This window comes from Salmo trutta, chromosome 35 (assembly GCF_901001165.1).
Source record: "Salmo trutta chromosome 35, fSalTru1.1, whole genome shotgun sequence".
NCBI classification, from domain to species: domain Eukaryota; kingdom Metazoa; phylum Chordata; class Actinopteri; order Salmoniformes; family Salmonidae; genus Salmo; species Salmo trutta.
The window spans coordinates 20,816,861-20,836,626 of NC_042991.1; the positions used below are offsets into that span (position 1 = coordinate 20,816,861).

The window sequence follows — 19,766 nt, forward strand, 5'->3', positions numbered from 1 at the left end:
CGCCTGGCTAGAGCTTCCCCGGTCAACTGTAAATGCTGTTATTGTGAAGTGTAAACTACTAGGAGCAACAGCGGTTCAGCCGCGAAGTGGTAGGCCACACAAGCTCAAAGAACGGAACCGTCGAGTGCGGTTCTGTCCTCGGTTGCAACACTCACTCCCGAGTTCTAAAATCCCTCTGGAAGCAACATCTGCACAAGAACTGTTCATCGGGAGCTTCATGAAACGTGTTTCCATTTCCGAGCAGCTGCACACAAGCCTAAGATCACCATGCACAATACCAAGTGTCGGCTAGAGTGGTGTAAAGCTCGCTGCCATTGGACTTTAGAGCAGTAGAAGCATGTTCTCTGGAGTGATGAATCACGCTTCACCACCTGGCAGTCCAACGGAGAATCTGAGTTTGACGGATGCCAGGAGAACGCTACCTGCCCAAATGCATAGTGCCAACTGTAATGTTTGGTGGAGGAATAATGGTCTGGAGCTGTTTTTCATGGTACGGGCTAGGCCCCTTAGTTCAGTGAAGGAAAATCTTAACGCTACAGCATACAATGACATTCTAGATGATTCTGTGCTTCCAACTTTGTGGCAACAGTTTCGGGAAGGCCCTTTCCTGTTTCAGCTTGAAAATGCCCCCGTGCACAAAGCGAGGTCCATACAGAAAGTATTTCTCAAGCTCGGTGTGGAAGAACTTGACTGGCCTGAACAGAGCCCTGACCTCAACCCCATTGAATACCATTGCGATTTGAACGCTGACTGCGAACCAGGCCTAATCGCCCAACATCAGCTCCTGACCTCCGTAATGCTCTTGTGGCTGAATGGAAGCAAGTACCTGCAGCAATGTTCCAACATCTAGTGGAAAGCCATTGATTATGACAGTGGATGCATTTCAATTTCAAAACATTATAAGAATGACGCAAGATAGGATTCCAAACGGATGTAAATAACAATTATTATTTAGTCCAACAGTCAGTCCGTGTGTTCGTGTTCTGACCTGTGCTGTCATTCAGGATCGTGTCCTTCCTGTGTTATCATCAGCTCCCCACCTGACACCTCCAACCTGCCCTCTCTAATCTTCTTCACCTGTTTTTTTTCTGGGGTTTCTCAATTCCTCACATCCCTGTTGAAACTCAGTACAGGACAGCAGTGGTTCCCAACTTTTTTTGGCTACTGTACCACCAACTGAATTTCTCTGCCCAGAGTACGCCTGAAGTACCCCCCAATTTGCATTTTACCAGTAAGCGTATGGTCACGAGTCATCTCAAGTACCCCTGTGGATAGGCCAAGTACCCTCAGGGGTCCTAGTAATCCTGATTGGAAACCACTGCAGTGCAATATGGTCCCCCTAACAACAAACAGCCAGCCGACTCAAATAGCCTTGGTAAATGCTTGGGCCTATCACATTAGAAATGCATGGGTTACTTTCACACTCATTGGACAGAAGGGTACTGTTTCCCAGGATTCATTGCAGGCTGGAGTCTGTCATAGACACTTGAGGTGAAATAATTTGAGCTAGGAATTCACCTTCAAAGCCACTTTACAGAACTGTACAGGCTAAATCCTGCATTATTGTCACCACAGAGCTGTGTTCTGGCAGATGAGCAGTATGTAGTAAGTATGGCAATGACTGTTTACCACGGGTTGCATCACACAGCTCGTGGCTGAACGGAAGCAAGTACCCTCAGCAATGTTCCAACATCTAGTGGAAAGCCTTCCCAGAAGAGTGGAGGCTGTTATAGCAGCAAAGGGGCGACCAACTCCATATTAATGCCCATGATTTTGGAATGAGATGTTTGAAAAGCAGGTGTCCACATACTGAATCCTACTACACCGGCTCTGATGCTCATCAGATGTGGCAGGGCTTGAAAACTATTACGGACTACAAAGGGAAACCCAGACACGAGCTGCCCAGTGACGCGTGCCTACCGGACGAGCTAAATGCCTTTTATGCTCGCTTTGAAGCAAGCAACACTGAAACATGCACGAGAGCACCAGCTGTTCTGGATGACTGTGTGATAACGCTCTCGGTAGCCGATGTGAACAAGACCTTTAACCTCTCTAGGGTCGGCGGGACGAAATCGTCCCACCTACGTAACAGCCAGTGGAATCCTGTGGCGCGTTATTCAAATACCTTAGAAATGCTATTCCTTCAATTTCTCAAACATATGACTATTTTACACCATTTTAAAGACAAGACTCTCGTTAATCTAACCACACTGTCCGATTTCAAAAAGGCTTTACAACGATAGCAAAACATTAGATTGTCAGCAGAGTACCCAGCCAGAAATAATCAGACACCCATTTTTCAAGCTAGCATATAATGTCACAAAAACCCAGAAGACAGCTAAATGCAGCACTAACCTTTGATGATCTTCATCAGATGACACACCTTTATGTTATACAATACATGCATGTCTGTTCAATCAAGTTCATATTTATATCAAAAACCAGCTTTTTACATTAGCATGTGACGTTCAGAACTAGCATACCCCCCGCAAACTTCCGGTGAATTTACAAAAAATTTACTAAATTACTCACGATAAACGTTCACAAAAAGCATAACAATTATTTTAAGAATTATAGATACAGAACTCCTCTATGCACTCGATATGTCCGATTTTAAAATAGCTTTTCGGTGAAAGCACATTTTGCAATATTCTAAGTAGATAGCCCGGCATCACAGGGCTAGCTATTTAGACACTCAGCAAGTTTAGCATTCACCAAAGTCAGATTTACTATAAGAAAAATGTTATTACCTTTGGTGTTCTTCGTCAGAATGCACTCCCAGGACTTCTACTTCAATAACAAATGTTGGTTTGGTCCCAAATAATCCATAGTTATATCCAAACAGCTACGTTTTGTTCATGCGTTCAAGACACTATCCGAAAGGGTAAAGAAGGGTGACGAGCACGACGCATTTCGTGACAAAAAATGTCTAAATATTCCATTACCGTACTTCGAAGCATGTCAACCGCTGTTTAAAATCAATTTTTATGCCATTTTTCTCGTAAAAAAGCGATAATATTCCGACCGGGAATTTGTGTTTAGGTTAAAAGACAAAAGAAAATAAAAGCATGGGGTCGACTCGTGCACGCGCCTAAGCCTATTGTCCTCTGATAGAGCACTTGCCAAAAGCACTAATGTGTTTCAGCCTGGGGCTGGAATTACATCATTCAGCTTTTTCCCGCCTTCTGAGAGCCTATGGGAGCCGTAGGAAGTGTCACGTTACAGCAAAGATCCTCAGTCTTCAATAAACAGAGTCAAGAAGCTCAAGGAATGGTCAGACAGGCCACTTCCTGTAAGGAATCTTCTCAGGTTTTTGCCTGCCATATGAGTTCTGTTATACTCACAGACACCATTCAAACAGTTTTAGAAACTTTAGGGTGTTTTCTATCCAAAGCCAATAATTATATGCATATTCTAGTTACTGGGCAGGAGTAGTAACAAGATTAAATCGGGTACGTTTTTTATCCGGCCGTGCAAATAGTGCCCCCTATCCCCAACAGGTTAAACAGGTCAACATTCACAAAGCCACGGGGCAAGATGGATTACCAGGACGTGTACTCAAAGCATGCGCGGACCAACTGGCAAGTGTCTTCACTGACATTTTCAACCTCTCCCTGACAGAGTCTGTAATACCGACATGTTTCAAGCGGACCACCATAGTCCCTGTTCCCAAGGAAGCAAAGGTAACCTGCCTAAATAATTACTGCCCAGTAGCACTCACGTTGGTAGCCATGAAGTGCTTCGAAAGGCTGGCCATTGCTCACATCAACAGCATCCTCCCGGATACCATAGACCCACTCCAATTCGCATACCGCCCCAACAGATCCACAGATGTCGCAATCTCAATCGCACTCCACACTGCCCTTTCCCACTTGGACAAAAGGAACACCTATGTGAGAATGCTGTTCATTAGAGCCTCCCGGGTGGCGCAGTGGTCTAAGGCACTGCATCACAGTGCTAGCTGTGCCACCAGAGACTCTGGGTCCCAGGCTCTGCAGCAGCCGGTCGCGACCGGGAGGCTCATGGGGCGACGCATAATTGTCCCAGCGTCGTCCGGGTTAGGGAGGGTTTGGCCGGCAGGGATATCCTTGTCTCACTAGCGACTCCTGTGGCGGGCCGTGCGCAGTGCACGCTGACCAGGTCGCTAGGTGTACGGTGTTTCCTCCGACACATTGGTGCGGCTGGCTTCCGGGTTGGATGTGCATTGTGTCAAGAAGCAGGGCGGCTTGGCTGGGTTGTGTTTCTCTCCCAAGTCCGTACGGGAGTTGCAGCGATGAGACAAGACAGTAACTATTACCAATTGGATACCATGAAATTGGGGAGAAAAAGGGCTAAAAAAAATTTAAAATTAAAAATAATAATAAAAAATGAGAATGCTGTTCATTGACTACAGCTCAGCGTTCAACACCAGTGCCCTCAAAGCTCATCACTAAGCAAAGGACCCTGGGACTAAACACCTCCCTCTGCAACCACCCCCAGGTGGTAAGGGTAGGCAACAACACGTCTGCCACACTGATCCTCAACACTGGGGCCCCTCAGGGGTGTGTACTTAGTCCCCTTCTGTACTCTCTGTTCACCCACGACTGCGTGGCCAAACACGACTCCAACACCATCATTAAGTTTGCTGATGACACAAGTGGTAGGCCTGATCACCGACAATGATGAGATAGCCTATAGGGAGGAGGTCAGAGAACTGGCAGTGTGGTGCCAGGACAACAACCTCTCCCTCAATGTGAGCAAGACAAAGGAGCTGATCGTGGACTACAGGAAAGGGCGGGCCGAACAGGCCCCCCATTAACATCAATGGGGCTGTAGTGGAGCGGGTCAAGCGTTTCAAGTTCCTTGGTGTCCACATCACCAATGATCTATCATGGTCCAAACACATCAAGACAGTCGTGAAAAGGGCAAGACAAAACTTTTTCCCCTTCAGGAGACTGAAAAGATTTGGCATGGGTCCCCAGATCCTCAAAAAGTTCTACAGCTGCACCATCGAGAGCATCCCGACCGGTTGCGTCACCGCCTGGTATGGCAACTGCTCAGCATCTGGCGCTACAGAGGGTAGTGCATACGGCCCAGTACATCACTGGGGCCAAGCTTCCTGCCATCCAGGACCTATATAATAGGTGGTGTCAGAGGAAAGCCCATTAAAATTGTCAGAGACTCCAGTCACCCAAGTCATAGACTGTTTTCTCTGCTACCGCACGGCAAACAAAACCGGAGCGCCTAATCTAGGACCAAAAGGCTCCTTAACAGCTTCTCCCCCAAGCCATAAGACTGCTGAACAATTAATCAAATGGTCACCGGACCATTGCATTGACACCCCACCCCCCCTCCATTTGTTTTGTACACTGCTGCTACTCACTGTTCAGTATCTATGCATAGTCACGTCACCCTACCTACATGTACAAATTACCTCTAACCTGTACCCCCTGTACATAGTCGCATTATTGTGTTACTGTTTATTATTTTTTACTTTAGTTTATTTGGTAAATATTTTCTTAACTCTTCTTGAACTGCACTGCTGGTTAAGGGCTTGTAAGTAAGCATTTCACGGTAAGGTCTACACTTGTATTCGTTGCATGTGACAAATAAAGTTTGATTTGGCAGTCGGTGGTGAATCGGAGACAAGTTTCCTCATGTGTCCTGTGACAAGGTAGCCATGGGGTATGAGAGCGTATCTTAATGAAATCTGACATGGGATTCATCCAAAAGCATCCCGCCAAGGTTAATAACAACCCTGCCTTTATCTACAGCAGGGTTTGATCTTGACAGTTTTCTCATTTGATTTTGACCCCTCTCTGAATCCTTCTGGGAGAGTAATTGAAATAATGTTCAATATCCCCAGTGCCTGCAGGTAAAGTCATGGACAATGTGTTCTCAAATAACAAGCATTTTTTCTTCACCACAAAATACTATTGACTATAAAATGTGCAATTTTTTTTCTCTCCATAAATGGCATATTTCCTGAGAAAGATTGAGATGTCAGACTTTCTTTCTTGCAATCCCTCTGGAGCACATCTTTGGTTGCAATCTTGCAGTACATTTCCTACCCACTCATAGGTACTGTAGCGTTAACATGCTTACGCAGAATAAGTGTTTTCTGTTAAGCCTGCAGTGCCATTTCAGTCTGAGGTCAACCGGAAAACGCTGAAGCTGTTTCCTAAAATAACATATTGTTACAGTTCCTCCCAGCAATACCTATTGGAACTAAGCCCTGGGCCACAGCCATCTGCTCTGTAGCACAGCCCAGGCAATCCTGCCACCTGATAAGACAAAGAAATCAAATCACTTTAAACTCCTGGGATTATGGCACGACACATGCAGACAGTGCAGTGCACTACATTCCTCTCTCTGGCAGAGGTATTAACGCAGCACAGCAGCCTGAGCCCATCCTCTAGAGTGATCTCACTTCAGAGAGAAATCCACTGGGGAGAAGGGATGGACGGAGCCACTTGGCACGGCTGGGCTAAAGGGGAGAAACACATTCCTTCAAGTGTGGTTGTCATCACTTTACAGAGAGCAATCCTCTCCATTTCAGAAGTAAATACAGGGTGCTGGGAGCTAGCTGGAGCTAAATCAGAGATAGAATGAAACCAAAGTGAAACATGCTCCAGAAGAAAGGTTGACAGGGCAGTGCTTGGAGAACAGGAGGGCTGACTCTCTGGCTCCAACTCACTCTGTAACGGCAATATTTCGTTACCAACGGGAATCTGAATCATTAAGATAATATAACTATGTAACTAACGGGTTTATTCTATGTAAATGAGGAAACATGTTTTAACTGTGCTGCAAGGCTTGCGACTAATGTTTCCACTACTGTAACTTTTGCAGTTGGTGACACAAGCCCATGATTTGGTCGCACAAAAAACAAACATTATTTAGCGCCACGCAATACATTTTTTTTGTAATCATCTTATACAGTCATTAAAGTCATTCACAGTTCTTTATTTAGAAGTGTCATAGACTATTGAGATGGAATTCAATAAATACTGTAAGTTGTTTCATCTAACATGTCCAAGCAGGAATGCATGACACAAGATCATTTGATGTGCAACCTAATCCAATGACTTGTCAAACCAAAATTCATGACATTAGGCTATTGTTGTTATATTTTACTGTCAAAATAGGGTTCCAGAATGGTTCAATAGAGATGAATTTGCCTACATCTTTATGTGCACTAATATCACATAGGCCTGATTCATGATTTAGGGCTAATTGACCCGAGGAAGTGGAAACTCATAACGCATGAGCCTGATCGCTAACTCTAAATATAAAACCCACTCTAGAAGCCATGTATTATTAATGTAATGTCCTAAAAAACTTTTCACCAATGAGGCCTGTGTATACACTTGCAACGGCCGATTCGCATTTTGCACAATCCGTATCTCAAAACCATATAAGATATCTCTTAGGCTAGGCATTTACATTTTTTCAGATATCCAAATACTCCCCCCCCCCAAAAGAAATTGCCATTTAAATGTCAGAATAATAGTAGAGAGAATGATATATTTATTTCAGCTTTTATTTCTTTCATCACATTCCCAGTGGGTCAGAAGTTTACATATACTCAATTAGAATTTGGTAGCATTGCCTTAAAATTGTTTAACTTGGGTCAAACGTTTTGGGTAGCCTTCCATAAGCTTCCCACAATAAGTTGGGTGAATTTTGGACAATTCCTCCAAACAGAGCTGGTGTGACTGAGTCAGGTTTGTTGGCCTCCTTGCTCGCACATGTTTTTTCAGTTCTGCCAACAAATGTTCTATAGGATTGAGGTCAGGGCTTTGTGATGGCCACTCCAATACCTTGACTTTGTTGTCCTTAAGCCATTTTGCCACAACTTTGGAAGTATGCTTGGGGTCATTGTCCATTTGGAAGACCCATTTGCGACCAAGCTTTAACTTCCTGACTGATGTCTTGAGAAGAGGTCGACCGATTATGATTTTTCAATGCCGATACCGATTATTGGAGGACCAAAAAAGCTGATGCCGATTAATTGCCAGATTTTTTTGCAATTTGTATTTATTTGTAATGATGACAATTACAACAATACTGAATGAACACTTATTTTAACTTAATATAATACATCAATAAAATCAATTTAGCCTCAAATAAAAAATGAAACATGTTCAATTTGGTTTAAATAATGCAAAAACAAAAAGTGTTGGAGAAGAAAGTAAAAGTGCAATATGTGCCATGTAAGAAAGCTAACGTTTAAGTTCCTTGCTCAGAACATGAGAACATATGAAAGCTGGTGGTTCCTTTTAACATGAGTCTTCAATATTCCCAGGTAAGAAGTTTTAGGTTGTAGTTATTATAGGACTATTTCTCTCTATACCATTTGTATTTCATATACCTTTGACTATTGGATGTTCTTATAGGCACTTTAGTATTGCCAGTGTAACAGTATAGCTTCCGTCCCTCGCCTCGCTCCTACCTGGTCTCGAACCAGGAACACATCAACAACAGCCACCCTCGAAGCAGCGTTACCCATGCAGAGCAAGGGGAACAACTACTCCAAGTCTCAGAGCGAGTGACGTTTGAAACGCTATTAGCGCGCACCCGCTAAATAGCTAGCCATTTCACATCGGTTACACCAGACTAATCTTGGGAGTTGATAGGCTTGAAGTCATAAACAGCGCAATGCTTGAAGCACAGCGAAGAGCTGCTGGCAAAACGCACGAAAGTGCTGTTTGAATGAATGCTTATGAGCCTGCTGCTGCCTACCACCACTCAGTCAGACTGCTCTATCAAATCATAGACTTAATTATAATATAATAAACACACAGAAATACGAACCCTAGGTCATTAATATGGTCGAATCCGGAAACTATCATCTCGAAAACAAAACGTTTTTCCTTTCAGTGAAATACGGAACCGTTCCGTATTTTATCTAACAGGTGGCATCCCTAAGTTTAAATATTCCTGTTACATTGCACAACCTTCAATGTTATGTCATAAGGATGTACAATTCTGGAAAATTAGTTCGCAACGAGCCAGGCGGCCCAAACTGCTGCATATACCCTGACTCTGTTGCAAGAGAAGTGGCACATTTTCCCTAGTTAAAAGAAATTCATGTTAGCAGGCAATATTAACTAAATATGCAGGTTTAAAAATATATACTTGTGCATTGATTTTAAGAAAGGCATTGATGTTTATGGTTAGGTACATTATGAATATGGTATTCAGGTGAGGTTATCTATGAGATTATCTGTTTACTGTTGTGACCATTCAGTTTGCCTACAAAATAGCTTTACACACATACCTCTATGGAATATTAAACTTTGTGTAACACAGAGCCGTAACACATCAAAAACCAATCTGACTGTAAACAATGGTTGGAAAAATTACTTGTGTCATGCACAAAGTAGATGTGCTAGCCGACTTGCCAAAACTATAGTTTGTTAATAAGAAACTTGTGGAGTGGTTGAAAAACGAGTTTTAATAACCCCAAAGTGTATGTAAACTTCAACTGTACACACACACACACACACACACATAGTGGCTTGCAAAAGTCTTCACCCCCCTTGGCATTTTTCCTATTTTGTTGCCTTACAACCTGGAATAAAATTTTAATTTTTTGGGGTGTTCGTATCATTTGATTTACACAACATGCCTACCACTTTGAAGATGCAAAATATTTTCTATTGTGAAACAAACAAGAAATAAGACTAAACAAAAACAGAAAACTTGAGCGTGCATAACTATACACCCCCCCCCCCGAAGTCAATACTTTTGTAGAGCCACCTTTTGCAGCAATTACAGCTGCAAGTCTCTTGGGGTATGTCTCTATAAGCTTGGCACATCTAGCCACTGGGAGTTTTGCCCATTCTTCATGGCAAAACTCCTCCAGCTCCTTCAAGTTGGATGGGTTCCACTGGCGTACAGCAATCTAAGTCATACCACAGATTCAGACAGGCTGGCAAAAAGTGCTATTCACTGACGAGTCATGGTTGTCTCACCGGGAGTGATGGTTGGATTCGCGATTATCGTCGAAGGAATGAGCGTTACACCGAGGCCTGTACTCTGGAGCGGGATCCGATTTGGAGGTGGAGGGTCCGTCATGGTCTGGGGCGGTGTGTCACAGCATCATCGGACTGAGCTTGTTGTCAATCTCAACGCTGTGCGTTACAGGGAAGACATCCTCCTCCCTCATGTGGTACCCTTCCTGCAGGCTCATCCTGACATGACCCTCCAGCATGACAATGCCACCAGCCATACTGCTCGTTCTGTGCGTGATTTCCTACAAGACAGGAATGTCAGTGTTCTGCCATGGCCAGCGAAGATACCGGATCTCAATCCCATTGAGCACCTCTGGGACCTGTTGGATCGGAGGGTGAGGGCTAGGGCCATTCCCCACAGAAATGTCCGGGAACTCGCAAGTGCCTTGGTGGAAGAGTGGGGTAACATCTCTGAGCAAGAACTGGCAAATCTGGTGCAGTCCATGAGGAGGAGATGCACTGCAGTACTTAATGCAACTGGTGGCCATACCAGATACTGACTGTTACTTTTGATTTTGACCCCCCCCCCCCCCCCCCCCCCCTTTGTTCAGGGACACATTATTCCCTTTCTGTTGGAGTCAATAAAACTTGTTTTTCAACCACTCCACAAATTTCTTGTTAACAAATTACAGTTTTGGCAAGTCGGTTAGGGCATCTACTTTGTGCATGACACAAGTAATTTTTCCAACAATTGTTTACAGACAGATTATTTCACTGTATCACAATTCCAGTGGGTCAGAAGTTTACATACACTAAGCTGACTGTGCCTTTAAACAGCTTGGAAAATTCCAGAAAATTATGTCATGGCTTTAGAAGCTTCTGATAAGCTAATTGACATCATTTGAGTCAATTGGAGGTATACCTGTGGATGCATTTCAAGGCCTACCTTCAAACTCAGTGCCTCTTTGCTTGACATCATGGGAAAATCAAAAGAAATCAGCCAAGACCTCAGAAAAAAAATTGTAGACCTCCACAAGTCTGGTTCATCCTTGGGAGGAAATTTCAAACGCCTGAAGGTACCACGTTCATCTGTACAAACAACAGTACGCAAGTATAAACACCATGGGACCACGCAGCCGTCATACCGCTCAGGAAGGAGATGCGTTCTGTCTCCTAGAGATGAATGTACTTTGGTGCGAAATGTGCAAATCGATCCCAGAACAACAGCAAAGGACCTTGTGAAGATGCTGGAGGAAACAGATACAAAAGTATCTATATCCACAGTAAAACGAGTCCTATATCGACATAACCTGAAAGGCCGCTCAGCAAGGAAGAATCCACTGCTCAAAAACCACCATAAAAAAAGCCAGACTCCTGTTTGCAACTGCACATGGGGACAAAGACCGTACTTTTTGTAGAAATGTCCTCTGGTCTGATGAAACAAAAATAGAACTGTTTGGCCATAATGACCATCCTTTTGTTTGGAAGAAAAAGGGGGAGGCTTGCAAGCCAAAGAACACCATCCCAACCGTGAAGCACGGGGGTGGCAGCATCATGTCGTGGGGGGTGCTTTGCTGCAGGAGGGGCTGGTGCACTTCACAAAATAGATGGCAGCATTAGGAAGGAAAATGATGTGGATATATCGAAGCAACATCTCAAGACATCAGTCAGGAAGTTAAAGCTTGGTCGCAAATGGGTCTTCCAAATGGACAATGACCCCAAGCATACTTCCAAAGTTGTGGCAAAATGGCTTAAGGACAACAAAGTCAAGGTATTAGAGTGGCCATCACAAAGCCCTGACCTCAACCCTATAGAACATTTGTTGGCAGAACTGAAAAAGCATGTGCGAGCAAGGAGGCCTACAAACCTGACTCAATCAAACCAGCTCTATCAGGAGAACTTGGCCAAAATTCACCCAACTTATTGTGGGAAGCTTGTGGAAGGCTACCCGAAACATTTGACCCAAGTTAAACAATTTAAAAGGCAATGCTACCAAATACTAATTGAGTGTATGTAAACTTCTGACCCACTGGGAATGTGATGAAAGAAATAATTCTCTACTATTATTCGGACATTTCACATTTTTTAAATAAAGTGCGTGATCCTAACTGACCTAAGACAGTGAATTTTTACTAGGATTAAATGTCAGGAATTGTGAAAAACTGAGTTTAAATGTATTTGGCTAAGGTGTATGTCAACTTCCGACTTCAACTGTACATACATACATACATACATACACACACAACCGTTCAAAAGTTTGGGGTCACTTAGAAATGTCCTTGTCCATGAAATTTGCGCAGCAACTCACTGCCTTCCTGAAGACAAACAATGTATACGAAACGCTTCAGTCTGGTTTTAGACCCCATCATAGCACTGAGACTGCACTTGTGAAGGTGGTAAATGACCTTTTAATGACGTCAGACCGAGGCTCTGCATCTGTCCTCATGCTCCTAGATCTTAGTGCCGCTTTTGATACCATCGATCACCACATTCTTTTGGAGAGATTGGAAACCCAAATTGGTCTACATGGACAAGTTCTGGCCTGGTTTAGATCTTATCTGTCGGAAAGATATCAGTTTGTCTCTGTGAATGGTTCGTCCTCTGACAAATCAATTGTAAATTTCGGTGTTCCTCAAGGTTCCGTTCTAGGACCACTATTGTTTTCACTATATATTTTACCTCTTGGGGATGTCATTCGAAAACATAATGTTAAATTTCACTGCTATGCGGACGACACACAGCTGTACATTTCAATGAAACATGGTGAAGCCCCAAAATTGCTCTCGCTAGAAGCCTGTGTTTCAGACATAAGGAAGTGGATGGCTGCAAATTTTCTACTTTTAAACTCGGACAAAACAGAGATGCTTGTCCTAGGTCCCAAGAAACAAAGAGATCTTCTGTTGAATCTGACAATTAATCTGGATGGTTGTACAGTCGTCTCAAATAAAACTGTGAAGGACCTCGGCGTTACTCTGGACCCTGATCTCTCTTTTGAAGAACATATCAAGACTGCTTCAAGGACAGCTTTTTTCCATCTACGTAACATTGCAAAAATCAGAAACTTTCTGTCCAAAAATGACGCAGAAAAATTAATCCATGCTTTTGTTACTTCTAGGCTCGACTACTGCAATGCTCTACTTTCCGGCTACCCGGATAAAGCACTAAACAAACTTCAGTTAGTGCTAAATACGGCTGCTAGAATCCTGACTAGAACCAAAAAATTTGATCATATTACTCCAGTGCTAGCTTCCCTACACTGGCTTCCTGTTAAGGCAAGGGCTGATTTCAAGGTTTTACTGCTAACCTACAAAGCATTACATGGGCTTGCTCCTACCTATCTTTCCGATTTGGTCCTGCCGTACATACCTACACGTACGCTACGGTCACAAGACGCAGGCCTCCTAATTGTCCCTAGAATTTCTAAGCAAACGGCTGGAGGTAGGGCTTTCTCCTATAGAGCTCCATTTTTATGGAATGGTCTGCCTACCCATGTGAGAGACGCAGACTCAGTCTCAACCTTTAAGTCTTTACTGAAGACTTATCTCTTCAGTAGGTCCTATGATTAAGTATAGTCTGGCCCAGGAGTGTGAAGGTGAACGGAAAGGCTGGAGCAACGAACCGCCCTTGCTGTCTCTGCCTTGTCGGTTCCCCTCTTCCCACTGGGATTCTCTGCCTCTAACCCTTTTACAGGGGCTGAGTCACTGACTTACTGGTGTTCTTCCATGCCGTCCATGGGAGGGGTGCGTCACTTGAGTAGGTTGAGCCACTGACGTGGTCTTCCTGTCTGGGTTGGCGCCCCCCCTTGGGTTGTGCCGTGGCGGACATCTTTGTGGGCTATACTCGGCCTTGTCTTCGGACGGTAAGTTGGTGGTTGTAGATATCCCTCTAGTGGTGTGGGGGCTGTGCTTTGGCAAAGTGGGTGGGGTTATATCCGGCCTGTTTGGCCCTGTCCGGGGGTATCATCGGATGGGGCCACAGTGTCTTCTGATCCCTCCTGTCTCAGCCTCCAGTATTTATGCTGCAGTAGTTTATGTGTCGGGGGGCTAGGGTCAGTCTGTTACATCTGGAGTATTCTCTTGTCTTATCCGGTGTCCTGTGTGAATGTAAATATGCTCTCTCTAATTCTCTTTCTTTCTTTCTCTCGGAGGACCTGAGCCCTAGGACTACCTGGCATGATGACTCCTTGCTGTCCCCAGTCCACCTGGCCATGCTGCTGCTCCAGTTTCAACTGTTCTGCCTGCGGCTACGGAACCCTGACCTGTTCACCGGACGTGCTTGTTGCACCCTCGACAATTACTATGATTATTATTATTTGACCATGCTGGTCATTTACGAACATTTTAACATCTTGACTATGTTCTGTTATAATATCCACCCGGCACAGCCAGAAGAGGACTGGCCACCCCTCATAGCCTGGTTCCTCTCTAGGTTTCTTCCTAGGTTTTTGGCCTTTCTCAGGAGTTTTTCCTAGGGAGTTTTTCCCAGCCACCGTGCTTCTTTCACATGCATTGCTTGCTGTTTGGGGTTTTAGGCTGGGTTTCTGTACAGCACTTTGAGATTTCAGCTGATGTACGAAGGGCTATATAAATAAATTTGATTTGATTTGATTTGAAATCATACATGAAATTAGTTGGAAAATGAATAGGAAATATGGTCAAGACGTTGACAAGGTTGTAAATAATTATTTTTTTATTGAAATAATTATTCTGTCCTTCATTTGCAGCAATTACAGCCTTGCAGACCTTTGGCATTCTAGTTGTCAATTTGTTGAGGTGTTCTGAAGAGATTTCACCTCATGTTTCCTGAAGCACCTCCCACAAGTTGGATTGGCTTGATGGGCACTTCGTACGTACCATACGGTCAAGCTGCTCCCACAACAGTTCAATAGGGTTGAGATCCAGTGACTGTGCTGGCCACTCCATTATAGACAGAATACCAGCTGACTGCTTCTTCCCTAAATAGTTCTTGCATAGTTTGGAGCTGTGCTTTGGGTCATTGTCATGTTGTAGGAGGAAATTAGCTCTAATTGAGCGCTGTCCACAGGGTATGGTGTGATAGCCTTCCTTCCTTCAAGATCCCTTTTACGCTGTACAAATCTCCCACTTTACCACCACCAAAGCACCCCCAGACCATCACATTGTCTCCACCATGCTTGACCGATGGCGTCAAGCACTCCTCCAGCATCTTTTCTGCATCTCACGAATGTTCTTCTTTGTGATCTGAACACCTCAAAAACGTAAGATTTGTCTGTCCATAACACTTTTTTCCAAACTTCCTCTGTCCAGTGTCTGTGTTCTTTTGCCCATCTTAATCTTTTCATTGGCCAGTCTGAGATATGGCTTTTTCTTTGCAACTCTGCCTAGAAGACCAGCATCCCGGAGTCGCTCTTCACTGTTGACGTTGAAACTGGTGTTTTGCTATTTAATGAAGTTGCCAGTTGAGGACTTGTGAGGCGTCTGTTTCTCAAACTAGACACTAATGTACTTGTCCTCTTGCTTAGTTGTGCACCGGGGCCTCCCACTCCTCTTTCTATTCTGGTTAGAGCCAGTTTGCACTGTTCTGTGAAGGGAGTAGTACACAGCGTTGTACGAGATCTTCCGTTTCTTGGCAATTTCTTGCATGGAAAAACCTTCATTTCTCAGAACAAGAATAGACTGACGAGTTTCAGAAGAAAGATCTTTGTTTCTGGCCATTTTGAGCTTGTAATCGAACCCACACATGCTTATGCTCCAGATACCCAACTAATCAAAAGAAGGCCAGTTTTATTGCGTCTCTAAAATCAGAACAACAGTTTTCAGCTGTGCTAACATAATTGCAAAAGGGTTTTCTAATGATCAATTAGCCTTTTAAAATGATAAACTTGGATTAGCTAACACAACGTGCCGTTGGAACACAGGATTTTCACCATGATAGAACTGAGTGTTTTGCATTGATCTCTTTTGGGTCTTGTGGAAACTGTTCAGTGGGAGCCTGTAATTGCCAATGAAGTGGGGAAAATAGTATACTGATGTCAGGGCTGACTGGGGGGCTAAATGCGCAGAAGTAGCTCAACACACGGTTATAAAAACTACATTCAAAGGTTTGTTGTTTTATGAAATTAAGTATTATAAAACAGTGGGCTTCTAGCTCAATATTGAGAGTTTAAAAATAAAAAGTATACCTACAGTACAGAAAGTGGAGATGGGCTTTTCAACAAGTACAACAGTAGTTGCTTCCAAATTGCATTTTTAAATGTTATACATAGAGAATGCATTTTTCAGTGCCCACGTAAGAGGAAAGTGAGTGAGTGAGCTCATCACAGCAGCCGACCCTAACGAAACAGGCACAGACGCAGGGCAGACACAATCATTTCAGGAATAATGAGGATAATGCACTTTACTGTTCGACCAAATCATGGTCTTATCCACGCAAGAAATAGTCCGTTTTGATTGCGGTGTCCAGGTAGAATGTGCAACTCGCACCGATGCTACCAATTAAAAATATAACTCGCACAGCCATTTCAAAGGGTCGCAAAAATGTGACTAAATTATCGAAGTCTGTAGCCCTGTTGTGTATGATAGTGTTGTAGTTTGACTATTCAGGTGGAAAGCTTTTAAAGCCTACAGCTAGATCCAGCTGTTTATCAGCTCTGTACTTAAAATAGGCTATACAATTAGACTGCCTTGCACATAGTACCCTGTTTGTCCTTGGAACAATATTAAGGGTGCATAATATATCTGCATAATATTCTGTTTTCAGGTGTTTTTATCTAGAAACCCATAACCTGACTCATAGCCAAAGCTAAGGACAAAAGACTGGTTAAGGCCAGTTGCTTCAGAAAAACATGCATCTTAATACCTGCATGATATTGCCTTGAACTATATGGAGCTGGTTGCTATGGCCAACTTACAGTCTTGACAGCCATCCTATATAACATTCAACGGACAATAAAATACCGCTCTCGCGCAGGCAGCGGTACAAGAAAAATAAACATTTTACAGAAAGGATTTTGTGCAAACGGTGTGACACAAGATCTGATTAAAAATACCAATAAATGAAATATAAATCACATGGATATTAGGCTTCCGTTCAAAAAGATGATTACAGTAGGCTAAAATATGGCCCATCAGTTTGAAATGCCTTTGCATCCAAACTTTATTTTCTGCATCACTCATTCAGGTGACTATGAGATTGAAACAAACATCTAATGCTGTGCTGTAAAGCTGAGAAATATGAGTCTTGCATCCCAATGAGCTTCAAAATACTGTAGTGTCAACCTACTCGGAATGACACTGCCAACGTTATGAATCAGGACCTTACTGCAGGGAGTAGGAGACAGTGGTTTGACCAAACTAGAGCTTCAGAAACAGACAATGGAGCTGCCTTCTAATGCTTCTGTAGGGCAGGTTAGATGTATCCCCTTTCAGACCCATGTCCACTACTGCAATGTTTTGACTGAGTTATGACCTGGACAAGAGGACACTTGCCACTAGTCTTTAAATCAGTTGAGGTCTGTCTGTGTCTGTTTGACAGGGCGGAACAAGACAAATAAATATCTTAACAGATGAAGCACAGACAGAGGAGAGGGGCTGCTGGGGTGTACAAACAACATGGTCACACACACTTTGGGTTAGTTCGTAGGACCATCCTTTTGGATTGGTTATCAAATGGAAAACTGCAAGGCTAGAGTAGGTAAAGTACTAGTCTGGTGGCCTAGTCTGTCTTGTACTTTAGCCGACTCACATATAATGTACTGAAATGTGAAACCCTGCCACGAGCAAAAGCTGTGCCCACTTTAAAGGGTTAATAGCCCATACAAGGTCAGGTTCTAGGATAATGTGGAACCACTCGCTCTTCTTTACTTCAATGGATCTTGCTCCTAGTGTGGATGGGATACTTGCCTCCTAAATTATCTTGTAGCAAAACATAGGCTTTATTAAAAGGGGTAACAATTAAATGTTCTCAATTTGAAAATGGCTTTAGGATGTGATTAACACACACACACACTATCAATTCATTCCAGCTGGTGGCATAAACAGCTGTTAGCACCTCGGGTTAAAAGTTATTATTATTGAGCAGTACAAGACACTGAGTAATACAGTAATGGCGTCCCGTGTTCAATTGTATGATTGAATAATACCCATGACCAAACTAGGCATTTCATTTTCTACAAACGTAATGACTACGTTAACTAGCAACATAATTGTTACATTTGCGTTCTGTACAGTCAGAGCATCGATTCGCTGATGGACGCCAGGATCGGGGTCAGTTACCTCCTCAGCACCCGAGCCCTTGACAGGTGCAGTAGCAGGGTCACAGCACCTGATACAAGGACCCTTGATACCCGAATATCTAACTATAACAGTTACAATCCTTACCTTTGTCAGCTGTGCTATTTTCTTGCTCATTTTGAGGTGCAGATCTTGGGTATATTCCATGGTGATTGTTGATGATGAGCCAGAATTATATTTCCCTGCTCCGGTCGATGGATTGCCAACAGCAGGGCTGTAGTACTGCTGCCAACCCGCTCCAGTCGCCATCTTCACGATCCTTCAAATGTTGTTACTATAAGAATGTGATGTAGCGATCAATGGCACAATGGTCAAAGCAGGTTCTCCTGCAACGGGATCTTTCTCCTCGAAACCGTAAAATAAAACAACATCAAGACATCAATCTTTCAACTGCTGGATATTAATCTCTCATTTTGCGCAGGAAAGAAACTAATGCAATAGCTGCTAGCATAACGTTGTAATATTTGCCCTTATTTGCTGAACCAATTAACAGTGCCTACCATCTTCACAGAAATGTTGCAGTTTCATGAAGAGGTCCTCAGCATTAACTAACGTTAGATGGCTATCGTTAGGTGTAGCATTCATTTGACCACACTCAAATTCCGGAAATTCGTCGATTTGTATTTGCACGAATGAAAGAGCTTGGTGAATTGATGTTACTCACGTTGAACCCGATATTTTGCACCGGAGAGAGCCGGTCCGAAGAGTGGTTTCTTCAATGCATAACTAGCTATGACAGGCTGAGTGGTTGCTGCACTGCTAAGGACTCGGTTACCATGGATCACTTCAACAGTTTACATGACTGACGTCAGTTCCGTTCGTTTTCACGCTCTCCCCTCAGTTTCATTGATGCGATGAAATATTATTGGTACTGCTACGATGGGGATCAGAGTCAGCGGAAACCTTCACCACATTTCAATAGTGTTAATCAAAACATTGTACTTTTTGCATATTTTGGGGATATGGTTCAAGGAGTGTGTGTGTGTGTGTGTGTGTGTGTGTGTGTGTGTGTGTGTGTGTGTGTGTGCGTGTGCGTGTGCGTGTGTGTGTGTGTGTGTGTGTGTGTGCGTGCGTGTGTATGGCCAGATCACACATTTTAGGAGGTGTGTGAGGAGGACAAAGCTGGTCATTGATCAAGCTTGCTGCCTGCATGCCTGGAGCACCTATACATAGGAACATTTCCACTGAGCTAGTCTTAAATCCCTGCTGAATATAGTAGGCTAGTAACCTCATATAGGAAGAGAATACTGAAGCAGAATATCCCACTCAAACCATAGTCCAATTCATAGTCCTTCCTCTTATTCCTCTTATTCTGTCTGATTTCATTCACTCTCACAGTGGCTGCCTATCAGGCACACAGTTTTAGTTTCCCATTTCACTTATGCTTGGGATGAAAACAGGGAGAAGACACGTTAGCATTCCCTAAAGTGTCATTTGACCTTTTACTGCAGTGGGTCACACAGAGTGTGTCTTGGTAGTCTTAAACAAATCTACTTTGAAATAAAGGTATACACCTCACACCCATGGTTATGGGCTTTAAAAAAACAAGACACCTGTA

The 19,766-nt window shown here is 43.5% G+C and overlaps 1 protein-coding gene across 13 annotated transcripts in view; it reads right to left on the bottom strand.

Annotated features, from left to right (window-relative positions):
• The window catches only part of fam184ab (family with sequence similarity 184 member Ab), a 101,450-nt gene extending 82,455 nt beyond the window's left edge, over window positions 1-18,995 (bottom strand). For 6 of the 13 annotated variants that reach the window (XR_003871848.1, XR_003871849.1, XR_003871850.1 and 3 more), the window contains exon 1: window positions 18,296-18,995. Coding sequence is in view for 10 of the 13 variants with exons in the window: in XM_029733779.1 (XP_029589639.1) it covers window positions 18,296-18,457 (162 nt within the window). In the remaining 3 variants the exon portion in view is untranslated. The remainder of the gene's footprint in view (window positions 1-18,295) is intronic. The other 7 variants (XM_029733780.1, XM_029733784.1, XM_029733776.1 and 4 more) reach the window with 3 other exon arrangements.
• Between the last annotated feature and the right edge of the window lie 771 nt (window positions 18,996-19,766).